Raw genomic sequence first — 13850 nt, 5'->3', positions numbered from 1 at the left:
GGGTCAAATTCTCCAGTGGGATGAATACTTGTACTCCACAGGTCCTAGAAGCAAAGTAAGTCCCACAGGGGAAAATAAAGACAACCACACAAGACATCACAATCACACTGTAAGAGGAATCTTAAAAGAAAGCAGAGGGGGAATAAACAAGTATGTTATGGACAAAGAATCAGCATGTGGATTGTCTGTAGAGAAATAAAAAAGACCAAAGACTTTTCATGAGAAGCAAAGTAAGTCAAAAGCTATGCTTAGAGTGCTGAAAAAAATAAACTCTATGCCTAGAAAAACATCCTTCAAAAATGTTGCCAAAAAAAAAAAATGTTGGTGACTACAGGGTAGAAAGGTCAGATAACAGAGCAAAGTATAGTCTGATGGGAGGAACTGTTCTTGTATATCACAGCTCAACAGGTTGGCTAGTGCTCACAACACATTACACATTTCATACAGAGTCACGAGAGGACTTTTTTAAAAAGCTCTTAAAAATTCTATTTCAGTAGTTGTACAAAGAAGGTAACACCATTCAACAAATCAATTTATGGATATAATGCATCCTGATTGACGTTACCCCTTTCATCATTCACCCCCATCTTTCCCCAAAGCTAACTCCCACCCGCAGTTTTCTGGTTTCAACAGACACTGCATATTAGGATTGTATTCCTCTCTCCTTCCTTATGAGAGAGAACTTTGAAGATTCCCAACATAAATGCTAAGTATTTAAGGAGATGGAAATACGCTGATTTCAACATTGCACATTCTATGCATTTGTCTATACTGTAACACATAAGTATGTATAATCAATGTATCACTTAACAAAAGGTGAAATACGCAATTCCAGATAAACAAAAGCTGAGAATGTCACCAGTAAACTAACACTATAGGAATTGTGATGGTAGGTTCTTAAACCAGGAGGGAAATGACACTAGACTTGAAACAGAATCTATGTAAAAGAGATTATCGAAATTGGTAAAGAGAATTCACATTCAATCCCTATAAAATAACTGAATTTTCAAACATGAGTAACAACATATTGTGAGATTCATAATATTAAGAAATGTAATGTATGACAAAAAAAAAACCACCTCACAATAGACAGGAGGAGAAATGGAAATACATTGCTTTAGAGCTCATATACATGAAGTACCATAACACTGTTTAAAGTGAGAATGTGTTCAGATACAGAAATATACTAAGAACCCGGGAGTTAATAAACCCCGCTGGTTAACTGAAGGTAAGTGTCATGGATTTGTCTGCTCAGGCTGGCTTTGAACAGGATCCTCAGATCTCACCCTGAGTAGCTAGGATTACATGTGTGAACTTCCAGTGACCAGATATGTGTCTTTTTTCTGTTGGTCATGGGGCTTGAACTCTGGGCCTGGGCACTGTCCTGAGCTCTTCAGCTCAAGGCTAGCCCTCTACTACCTGAGCCACAGTGCCAATTCCCAGCTAAGGATTCTTAATGCTTAAGTATGATGACAAGAATTTTGAGTATGTAGGGATTTTTTTAAAAAAAAACAAAACTTCATTTTTTGAGATAATTAATACTGAAATATTTACCTGAAATGTCTGGAATTTGCTTCAAAATAATGAGGGAAGGGAAAGATGGAGTTGGGGGAAGATTAATTAGAGGAAATGAAACTAGCCAGAAGCCGACCACTGCTGGGGCTGGAAGCCCAAGGACGTTCTCTGTACATCCGACTTTCCTCAATTATGCCAGACTGCTTAACATGTTAAAAACATGAACTTTTAAATGCAAGTAAAATGAAATTCCATCAATACATTTCATAAAAAAGTGGAATGGGTATAGAGAAGAATAAAAACTCACTGAATCTCAAAATCATTAGCCAAGGGAATGTCATTTCTTCTAAGCTCATGAGAACATTCTGACCCAATTCTTAGTCCTCCAGCTGCTTCTCGGGCTGCTCTACTCGGGCCAGGCCTTGGGAATTTCTTCCAGAAACTAGCAAGCAGCAGCAGCAGTGATCTTTATCAGCTAGGAAGCCATGAGCTCTAATCAAGGCTCTGCATCTGTAATCTTCCCAAGCTGGTAGTGCAGGAACAGTTTGCTTCTGCCCAGGCAGCCACCAGCCAGGCCGGCAGAATGGTAAGGACCGAGATAAACTGAGGATTTTAGCTCAAAGAGGCAAGGATTCCATGGTCTGTATCTTATCTATTCCATGGTCTGTATACTTATCTAAGTATGGCCAGAAGATGTGCTCTGGAAGCTTCTATCAGATGGAACCTCCTATGCAGTTTATTAGGGATTTTTATTTCTTTAAAAATGTTTTTCATATGCCAAACTTAAAAAAAAAAAAGCCATAAGTGGAGCTATGGATCAAGTATCAGAGCATGAGACATGAGACTTGAGGGGAAAAAGATCAGAGATAGTGTGCATAGGCTCTGAGTTCAAGCCCCAGAACCACCGTGAAAAAAACAAAACAAAAAAGTTTTCATAACCCTACCACACCATTCTTGCACGTATATCCAAAAGAAAATAAATCAATATGTAAGAAAGATACCCGAATACTTGTTTATTGTAGCTTTGTTCACAACAGACATATTAGAATCACCTGAAGTATCCAATAATATATAAAAATCCCCCCCTCCCGGCTCACACACACACCATGAAATTTATTACTTAGCCATAAAGAAAAAGGAAGTCAAGGCAGGAGCTAAGGGCTCAAACCTAGAGCCCTAGCTACTCAGAAGGCTACATCCTGGAATCAAGGTTTAAAGCCAGTCAGAACAGACAAATCCCAAAGGTAATTGTCTCTAACCAGCAAAACAGTTGAAACTAGAGGCCTGGCTTAAGTGGTAGACTGCCAGCCATACATGGAAAGAGCTGAGTGTAAGGTCCTGATACCAAGCCTCAGTACCAACGTTTGTTTTTTAAGTCATGTCATGGGACAACTGCAATCCTAGCTACTCAGGGGGCTGAGACCTAAGAATCATGGTTTGAAGCTAGGCCCAGCAAGAAAGTCTACGAAACTTTCACCTCCAAAAAAAAAAGCTGGAAGTGGAACTATGGATCAAGTGGTAGAGCAATAGCCTTGAACACAGGAACAGCACTCAGGCCCTGAGTTCAAACCTGGGGATGGACACACATGCACATACACACATGCACACACACACACACACATACATACTCATGTCATTTGTAGGAAAATGGATGGAATAGAGAGAACCATTGCCAAGCTCAAAAGATAAACACTGAATGTTCCTACTCAGTTGTAGAGACCTGGAATGATGATATCTGTAATGGGAATGGAGCATGAATATAAAGGGGGACTGTCTAGAAGGGCAAGGAAAAGAAATGAGAGGTGAAGAGGACCAAAGGTTGGGGTATGTGTGTATGTGTGTGTGTGTAAACAGCATAATGAAACCCACCAAATTGTCTGAAAAAGAAGGGAAGAATGGGAATATGGTAGAGGAGTGAATTCAACATGTACTGTGTGCGTGAATGGGAAACACAGGGAAACCTCCTCATATTACAAATGTATGCTAATTAAAAAGCACAATCGGGGCTGGGGATATGGCCTAGTGGCAAGAGTGCTAGCCTCATATACATGAAGCCCCAGCACCACATATACAGAAAACGGCCAGAAGTGGCGCTGTGACTCAAATGGCAGAGTGCTAGCCTTGAGCAAAAGGATGCCAGGGACAGTGCTCAGGCCCTGAGTCAAGCCCCAGGACTGGCCAGAAAAAAAAATGTAAAAAAAGCACAATTGAAAATGTTTTTCAACTGATTGGACTGGGAAAAGCCTAATGTGTAAGAGCTAATCTATCAATCCTTGGTCACTCTCTCAGGGAGTAACTGAAGTGGAGCACAATATTTTCCGAGTGTGACTTGAATTAGACACAATCTCGAAGGGATAAAGTCTAAGATTTAAATCCAGTATCCAAGGGAATAGAGTGTCAACTCCCAGGCCAACAAAGGCAAGCTCAGCAGGGAGAAGGGAAGGCAGAAAGGGGGAGTTGTCACCAATGTGATGAAACAACTCTGGTGATTTCTGCTTCTACCACAGGCTCCAAGGCCCTTGCAAAGACTGCAAGGACTACAACTCCTGACTGGCCCGCTCCGGGTAGTACTGGGACTACGGGGCCGCTCTGAGCTGTCTGCTCTCATAGCCTGCTCCCAGCAAGTTATTTCTTAAGAGACCCCAGTGACTGGACCCCTTCCTTCAGGGCTCGGCTGGTCACCTCCGGCTGGTCACCTCCCGTACAAGTGCTCCTCCGGCTCCCAGCGGAGCACTCCTCCCTCACCTTGCTTATTGGCCATCAGCCCTCTCTACCCGGTAAGCTCCAGGAGCAAAGATTTTTATCTGAGGACAAGAATTTTAAAACCTGTTTTTGCTAATGCTATGTTCCTAATACTCCAACAGTTTCCGGGCCCAGAGTAGGTGCTTAACAAAGTTACCAAAATAACAATAAACAAGCTAGAGATGGTAGTGCTTGTCTATAATCTCAGCGTAGCTCAGGCTGGCCCAGGTGAAAAATGCAAGCGTTTATCTGAAAAAAAAAATAACTAAAGCATAGTGAGCTGGGGTTATGCTCAAGTGGTATGGAGAATGTCTGACCTTGAGTTTAAACCTAAGGTAAAGACAGTTTTAAATCTTATAAATGACCTTTTTCCTCCTTATTGCACAAGCTCCAAACATTCATTTCTCAAAATCTTGTGGATACAAAATAAGGTAAAAGATGATAAATATCCTGGGGTACAGCCGCCAGGACGCAGTGATTTCTTGCACACTCACTAACCTTTTCAGACCCTTCTCTCTGGATCTGCATTACAAACACACTTACACTCCCATTTAACTGGCACACTACAGTAGCTCATCAACAGCTAGGGTCAGCACCTTCATCTCCAGCATCTGAGGGGCACAAAGCAGCTGCATTTTAAAATGTCTGCCGATTGGAATCCAATCAAATGGCAAGATGCAGACTGGGGCACAGTAGGTTTTTAATTTTGGTTTTTGAACTCAGGGTCTTGACTTTGCTAAGCTACTGTGCTACCACTTAAACCACACCTCCAGCCCTGCTTTTTTTGCTAGTAATATTGGAAATAGAATCTAGTAAACTTTTTTGCCTACTTTGTCCTCAAATTGCAATCTATCAGATCCCTGCCTCCTGAGTAAACAGGATTTATAGGTGTAAGCTACCAGCACTGGTGCATATAAAGAATTTTTTTTTTTTTGCCAGTCCTGGGGTTTGAACTCGGGGCCTGGGCACTTTCCTTGAGCTTCTTTTTGCTCAAGGCTAGCACTCTACCACTGTAGCCACAGCACTATTTCTGACTTTTTCTGTTTATATAGTACTGAGGAATTGAACCCAGGGCTTCATGCATGGTAGGCAAGCACTCTACCACTAAGCCACATTCCCAGTCTGATATTTAAAGCAATTGATATGCTAGAAGCAGCATTAAAACTCAATACATTAAAAAAAGATATTTCAAGTTCTACTTCCTTGAAAGCCTGGCTAATAACTGAAAATTTGCCTAACAAGGGTAAGGCCCCGAATTCAAACTCCAGTTTCATTAAGTGACCCTGTGGATGTAATATCTCCAAGGAACTAGCATAAGCAAACACAAATTTTCTATCAGAACGAACCTAGGTGAAGTTCTTAGGAATAAAGTAAAATAAAATCACAAAACACAAGGCATCTTGAGTGAGAACAAGCAGAAACAGATGCTGAATCAGACTTCTGATATTGGAATCAACACACACAAAATGAGGAAAACACACACACAGACCTAGAGACTATAAGGAACAACTGATCAGATTAAAGTAAACCAAACATAACTTTTAAAAATAGAAGGCAAGTGCAAGTGAAGATTAAATGATGGACACAAGTGGATTAGGTCTAAGCAAAGATGTGAACCGAATGTCAGAACCCAAGAACTTATCTAGAATGCACAGAAGGGGGAAGCTGGACATCTGTGGACTTCTTCATGCTGATTAGTTTCAGAAAGAGAGAATGGAGCCAAGGCAATTTTCGCAAAATGATTGCTGAGAGTTTTCTGGAACTGCGAACCCCACGCCAGGAGCCATCCGCTCCATGTGGCTGTCTGCATTGAAATGAACAGCAGTGTGCCTCAGTACACGCCCATTTCCTGCTCTCACACGGAAGCTAGCTCCCTGGGACTGAACTGATGACGCTTGTGTCACCTCGGGACGGCTAAGCTACTGTCCCACCTAGGCACTGTCCTCAGACCCAAGGCACCCCGCAACCCCCAAGCTGCGGGGTGAACCTATACCCCCCAAAGCTGCAGGCAAACAGCAGGTCTGAGGATCAGGCCCAGAGAAGGGCTGGAACCCAGCAAAGGGACAATACTTAGCTGTGCATTATTACTTGTCTCAGCAGTAAATCTGCAAGCCAGCCAAACACAAGGCAAGGGTAGTTTCACTGTGCTGAGAAAATGCTGTCACCCTCAAACTCTGTACCCAGAAAATAATCTTCAACAAACAGAGCAAAATACTCTTCGTACAGAAGAATTTCCCATAACCCATTTTTCTTAATGGAAATCCCAGTTCCATTTGGGCAGAAGAAAAACTATCCCTGGAATCGTGGTGTGACTCTAATTTAGAACAATGAGCTGACAGTTTAATACAGTTAATACCAGGAAGCTGAAGGTGGCTGAGCCTTGGGGTGGAGGTCAGGGGTCAGAGGGATGGAGTGAGGAAGAGAGGGCACACACAGTTGTAACGTGTATGTGGTCTCCTGAGGGGACGGGAGGGGTTGGGATGAATGTGGGGGAGGATGAAGGAACGGATGACCCCGAATAAGAGGCATCATACTCATAATTGGACATGGTGAGCCAGGCATGCATGGCTCCCACCTGCAATCCTAGCTACCAAGGAAGCTGAGATCTGAAAGTCCAAGTTCAAAGTCAAGCAGGGCAGAGAAGTCTGTCATAGTCTTATCTCCAGCCAGAGGTGGAACTGTGGTTCAAGTGGCAGAATGCCAGCCTTGATCAAATAAAGCCAAGTGAGAGTAAAGGCCCAGGGTTCAGGCCCCAGTACCATAACAACAACAAAGCAGTAAGTTGAACTGAAACCCCTTTGTGAAACTACTAAAATATATTTTTTTAAATAAAAGGGCAAAGGACTGAGATAGAAGAAAAGATATTATGCAAAGACATCGTACAATGGGAATAAATCTAAGTAAACATTAACTGTATGAAAACACAGGGCTAAAACACTAAGCAATAACTTCATTAGGGAGATGAATGCAGTTAAAGATCTTTAGGTCTTTTTGAAATTCAGGAAAACAGCAATAATACTAATACCAAACTTTAACTTGGAAACGTGAAACATGCTATTGATAATTACTGGGATAAAGAGTCATGAAGCACAAACCTTCCGAAAAAGCAGAGGCAAAGCTTGTCAAAAGGCAAGGGCTGACCAAGCCTTGATCAATTTGTGAGATAGCGCACAGAATCCAAACTATGTCAGTACGCACAAATGTCTGCAGACAAAAACCTAGCAAAGATAGTCGGCTTAGATAAGAAGGTATAATGAGAGGTGGAAGTCAGTGGCTCATGCCTGTAATCCCAGCTACTCAAGAGGCTGAGATAAGAAGCCAGCCAGGGAGAAAAATCCACGAGATGCTTATCTCCAATTAGCCAGCAAAAGGCTGGGGGAGAAGGTGTGGCTCAAGTGGTAGAGTGCAGCCTGGAGTAGAAAAGGTTAAGTAAGCGAGCATGAGGTCGAGTTCAAGGCACAGTGTCATGACGAGAACAAAATAAAAGGTTAAACGGGATTTCTAAAAGTAAAAACATCTAGCTAAAAAGACAGGTTGGATAAAAAAGTATACATGCATATATATGCATATATATTTATATATTTAGTCAAGCAACTGTTTACCAAAAGAAACCCACAATAAAAACACAAAAAACAGCCTTTATGACCAAAAAAAAAAATGTGTCACTATAAAGAATGTTACTTCATTATGACGGAACTCTAAATTGTTTGTAAGGCAACACTAATACTAGAGAAGCGGTTCAAATCAAGTACTTTAAGATATTGACTGCATATACACAAACCAGAGAATCTTTCTGTGCACAAGACATTTCTAGAAAAAAAAAAAACCTGTTTCTAAGTACAGTACTGGTTATTATCATATTCCCTTGGTCACAGTGCAACCAAGTTAAATGATCAACAAAAAGACAAGCAGGAAACCCTTACACTTTGGAAAGAAAGCACACGCTGATAACTTGTGGGTTAAAGACAATTCTTCTTGGTGTCAGAAGTGTGTGGCTGGTTCTAATTCCCTTAAAATATGAAAACCAATTGTTGTTTGATCCTTCTGTAAGGTATTATGATCAAATACAGAAAACAATTCCAAGTGAGTACCAGGTTTTCAACTACTATAATTTTATGAAAGGCAACATTAAATCTGATTCTAAATAAAACAGGCCTTCATTCTTTACAACTAAGAAACAAAAGGGGTTGGGAATGTTGCTTAGAGGTAGAGTGCTTGCCTAGCATACATAAAGCCCTGGGTTCAATTCCTCAGCACCACATAAACAGAAAAAGCCAGAAGTGGGACTGTGGCTCAAGTGGTAGTGTTAGCCTTCAGCAAAAAGAAGCCAGGGTCAGTGCTCAGGTAAAGAGGAATGACAACAGCAGTCCAGAAAGGCAGGAGAAGCATACACAAGCTACAGTTTGAAGTGTGGAGTTAAGTCATCTAAGACTTAAATTTCAGATGGTTAGCAGAAGAACAGAATAAACTTTTTTTTTTTTTGGCCAGTCCTGGGTCTTAGACTCAGGGCCTGAGCACTGTCCCTGGCTTCTTTTTGCTCAAGGCTAGCACTCTACCACTTGAGCCACAGCGCCACTTCTGGCTGTTTTCTGTATATGTGGTGCTGAGGAATTGAACCCAGGGCCTCATGTATAGAAGACAAGCACTCTTTGCCAGTAGGCCATATCCCCAGCCCCAGAGTAAACATTTTTAAAAACTCTTTCCAAGAGCAAAAGAAAATGGCAAAATTGGTATGCTTTCTAACCTACTTCTTCTTTAAGAAACTTTCATCTTTCTACTGTCACAGAATTTTTCTTTGACTTCACAAATATTGCATGGATATTCTATTTACAGCACCTAATAATGAACATTACAGAAAACTGAATGGTAAGCATATTCCATACTGGTCTTTAAAAAAAATGGTAAAAATCAACCTCAATCCTTAAGCCCCTGTATAATTATATTTCTATTGTTTTGTTCATATAAAAATGTTTTTGCTCACTTTGAAGATAAACTGGTTTCTTTGTGGAATAGTCCTCATTTTGAGTTTGTCTATTTCTTTGTAATCTATGCATTTTTGGGAATTCTGTGTTTTTCCCAGTGTATATTAACAGAAGCCATGTGATATTAGTTTGAATAAATGTGGTGATAGCAAAAAAAAAAAAGATGTTTTTTGCATAAGCGAAATTTGCTTTCTAAAGTGTTCTCACAAATCTATTCCATAGAATAGCCAAAAGTAATGCACTCATTTCCTACCAGGATTTTTTAGTTTTCCACATCCCTTTAATCCAACCAGGCAATCTGTGTAACACAGATATATAACTTTAAAAAAGAAAGAAGAGGGAAAGAAGAAAAGGAAGGAGAGAGAGGGATGAAGGGAGAGCATCCCCTCCCTGACTTGTTCAGATTGCGCCTCAGGCTGTGTGCACAAAGGTCCAACTCTGAATGTTAGCTAAGACATGGAAGAGTGGAGGAAATAAATGTAACTACTTTCTGTCCCTTTTGATACAATTTCTTTCTCAAGACTAGCTCTTCTAAATAAAACTTAAATTTACTCAAGTTTACTATACAGTACATGCCAATTTACTCAATTTATCACCATGTCAAAATACAACCTCTGGAAGCTCCCAAAAGAGGGCAAGATGAAACACACCAGAGACTCAGAATGGTGTAGGGACTTGAACTGAATTCAGCATTCTACTGAGGGAAGATTAGAAACAAAAACCAGATAATCTTTTAAAATGTACACTTACTGATTAACTGGCTTTAGCAGTGAAGAAATGTCCAATTAAACTTCTGAAACATCCCTTCCTTTTCTATTGTGAATCTACCAAGTCTCAAAAGTCATGGTAGTTCAGAAAACACGAGAGAACAATAAGTGAGAAAACAGTACCTGCAAGAACTAAAACCATCCTGCCCATTGCAAAGGGGAACCCAACATGATGTAAAATTCCAAATTTTAGTTATTTTCCATTACTTGATGTTTGTAGAAAAGCCTCAGTGCCATTTGAGCCTACAATGCTATTAAAGTCATTCTTCATTATTCATCAAGTACATTCTCCCTACCTACAAATCAAACTGCTCACTATGGAGATGGGGTCACCGGGGCAGGGAGTATGTGGGGGAAGCATTAATGACAACTTTACTGGGGCGGGGGGGGGGGGGGGAGTTGAAAAAGTTAAGACTGGTTTAACACAGATTTCCAGGAAGGAGAGAGAACCCACTGAAGTGAGGAAGGGTTCTCTTCTGATAAGGGCCTTTTCCTCAAATGACGATGGCTTGTCATCTTAGAACCCTGGAAACAGCACTGGGAGGAAGACTGATTAGAAAGCTGAGAACCATCAGTCTTCAGAATTGCTGGAATCTGCCTGGAGTGGCTCAGATAACAAAATAGGAAGTGCTTACACAGGCTGGGCGTGGGGTGAGGACGTGTGTGGTTCAAGTTTGGTACAAGAACCTCTGTCCTTTTCAGTCTGACCACAAAAATTTTCACTATGCTTCCGTGCACCTGAAGTACAGAGATCAGAGTAAAACAGCACAAAGCCACTACTACAAAATACATGTGTCGTAACCATTTGTAAGGTTGCAAGATGACTGAGTAATACAGATGTGTAAATGGGTAATTTCTGGGATGTTGGGTAACCTCAAAAATCAAATTTCCTTAGTAGTGTTGGTGGTTTTTTGTTTTTTTTTTTTGCTTGAGTTAGGTCTTTTTGTTCTAAAAAGTCATCATGTAGAGTTTTACTCCTCCTTTAGAAAGATATTGCAACATTTGCAAAGAAATGGGAGAACCTGAAAAATTATGCTAAGTCAGAGAGACAAAGGTTACATGTTTTCTCTCAGACAGAAGCTAGAATTAGTGTATAGTAGTGTATATATATGTATATGAAAATACTTTGGGAGTGCGTAAGTGTACACGAATTATTAACAGGGATAGTGTCCAGTCCTAGTAAGGCTAAATCAAAGGTCAGAAAAAGTAAAAAAAAAAAAAAAAAAGAACCACCAGGAAGGAAGCCTGCACGTGAAAGGCCTGCGGTGGGATCAAGGGCGGGACGGGAGGGAAATGCAAACCCTCCAGAGTTCAATCTCGGTCCTCCAGACTGAGGAGGCTGGGAGGAGGCGGGGCGCCGGCGGCTGCCCTGTCCCTGACATCTCCTCCGCACCGACGACTCCAAGATTGGTCAAAGCCACCATGAGGACTCCACACACACTCGGAGGGTGGAGGGTTCCGGCTCCCCTGAGAGCCAGGGGACGGCCCGGCCGACACCACGCGAGGGCGATCACCGCGGTCCTCCACCGCGGGTCCTCCACCGCGGTCCTCCACCTGCGGTCCTCCACCCCGGGTCCTCCACCAATGTCCTCCACCCCGAGTCCTCCACCGCGCTCCTCCATCCAGGGTCCTCCACCCCGGGTCCTCCACCGCGGTCCTCCACCCCGGGTCCTCCACCAATGTCCTCCACCCCGGGTCTTCCACCGCGGTCCTCCACCTGCGGTCCTCCACCTGCGGTCCTCCACCGCGGGTCCTCCACCAATGTCCTCCACCGCGGGTCCTCCACCGCGGTCCTCCACCTGCGGTCCTCCACCCCGGGTCCTCCACCCGCGGTCCTCCACCAATGTCCTCCACCCCGGGTCTTCCACTGCGGTCCTCCACCCCGGGTCCAACACCGCGGTCCTCCACCCGCAGTCCTCCACCCTGGGTCCTCCACCGCGGGTCCTCCACCAATGTCCTCCACCGCGGTCCTCCACCCCGGGTCCTCCACCGCGGTCCTCCACCAATGTCCTCCACCCCGGGTCCTCCACCGCGGTCCTCCACCCTGGGTCCTCCACCAATGTCCTCCACCCCGGGTCCTCCACCCCGGGTCCTCCACCCAGGCCCGGCGCCCGGCCCCGTTTCTCGAGTAACTCCCCGCGGCGCCCAGGGGGGGGCGGGGGCCGGCGGCCGCGGGCTCGGGCGGCCCGGGCTGGGGCTCACACACGAGGGCCGCGCCGTCCCCGACCCCGCGGCGCCCCCGAGCGAGCCGCTCCGCCGCCCGCGGTCCTCGCCGTGCGGACAAAGCCGCTCAGACCCGAGCCGCGGCAGAACGATTGGGAACCGCGCGGCAGGGGCGGCGGAGCGGGCGGGGTCGGCGCGGCCCCCGGGCCCCCGGCGCCGCGTCGGCCCGCCGCGGGGGCGCGCGCTCACCCGGCAGCCCGGAGCCTCCCGTCCCGTCCGCGCGCGCCCGCTTCCGCCCGAGCCCACAGTCGGGAGCAAACTTGAGCACGCACCCCGCGCCCCCGTCCCGCGCCGCCCGGGGGCTCGCGGGCCCGGCGGACACTCGCGCCGGGCCAGGCCGGGCCGGGCCGGCTGGGCACCCGCGAGGGCTCCGCGCGGCCTCCGCGGCCCCGACCCGCCCCGCCCCGCGCCGCGGCAGGGGGGCCCGAGCGGCCGGCCGGGCCTGCGCCGCGCGCCCCTCACCTTGGTGGCCATGGCGGGCGGGCGGGCGGCCCGGGACGGCCGGCTGCTCTCCCGCGCGGCGGCTGGTCCCGCCCGGTCCCGGCGGACGGCGACGGCGGCGGGCGGTGGCGGCGCCTCGGCCCTCAGCGCTCAGGCCCGGCCGCTGGGCGCCGGGCGACTCGGCCGCCGCCTGCCCTGCAGTTCCTCAAAGTCCCGGCTGCGCGGCCCCCGCCCCCGCCCCCGCCGGCCGGGCCTCCCAGCCACCGCGGCGTGCGCGGCGCAGCGCGGAGCGGCGCAGAGCGGCGCAGCGCGGCGCGGCCGGCGGAAGCGCGCCGGGGCCTCGGCCCGCGCCCGGCCCCCCGCTCGGCCCCCGGCCCGGCCCCCTCCCCCGCCCCCGGCCCGGCCCCTCGGCCGCCTCCCGCCGCCCCGGTCGCGGCCTGGCCCGGCCCGCGGGCCCGGGGCCGCCCTCCCTCCGGGAGGGGAAGCGGGACCGGGAGCCGACGCCGCCGAGCCCCGCGTCCCGCTCACACCCGCCTGTCCTCCGTGAGGGAAGCGGCCACCATGACTTGACCCGCGCTCGCCGGGCGGCGTCGCCTCCCGGGCCCCGGCCCCGGCCCCACATCGGGGCGGCGGCGGCGGGGGGCGCGGGGTCGGTCCCGGGGGCGGGGGGGGGGGGGGGGTGGCGCAGGCGGCGGAGCCACGGCTTCCGGCGCGCCGGGCCTTCACCCCGCGGTGCCCCAGGCGCCCCGGATCCCAAGAGCTCTCCCCGGTCCCCCATCTTGTGGTCCGTGTATTCCCCCCACCCCCTAGAATTGGAGGTATATATATATTTATATTTTGTATATTTAATAAATTGAGCAGCAGGATTTTTAGTCACGTATTAAATTCATGACTGAAAGATACTATCTAGAATAATGTGTGTGTGGGGGGGGTAGATGCACGTGTGTTGATGGGGGGGGCTTGAACTCAGGGCCTGGGGCCTTGTCTCAGCCTTCCCACCCCAAGGCTGGCACCCCAACGCTTGAGCCACAGCTCAGTTTCTGCCCTTTCAGTGGTTAATTGTAGAGAAGAGTCTCACGGACCTTCCCTGCCCAGGCTGGCTTTGAACCTTGATCCTCAGAGCTCAGCCTCCCCAGGAGCTAGAATTACAGGTGTGAGCCACTGACCTTGGGCTTACCAA

The 13850-nt window shown here is 47.1% G+C and overlaps 1 protein-coding gene across 1 annotated transcript in view; it reads right to left on the bottom strand.

Moving 5' to 3' along the window:
* Snx9 (sorting nexin 9) overlaps nt 1-12926 on the bottom strand; it is a 55238-nt gene extending 42312 nt beyond the window's left edge. The window contains exon 1 of the mRNA XM_048354372.1: nt 12692-12926. Coding sequence (XP_048210329.1) covers nt 12692-12703 — 12 coding nt within the window. The 5' untranslated portion in view covers nt 12704-12926. The remainder of the gene's footprint in view (nt 1-12691) is intronic.
* Nucleotides 12927-13850: the final 924 nt, after the last annotated feature.

This window comes from Perognathus longimembris, chromosome 9 (genome assembly GCF_023159225.1).
Source record: "Perognathus longimembris pacificus isolate PPM17 chromosome 9, ASM2315922v1, whole genome shotgun sequence".
NCBI lineage: Eukaryota > Metazoa > Chordata > Mammalia > Rodentia > Heteromyidae > Perognathus > Perognathus longimembris.
This window is presented reverse-complemented; position numbering and strand designations above follow the sequence as displayed.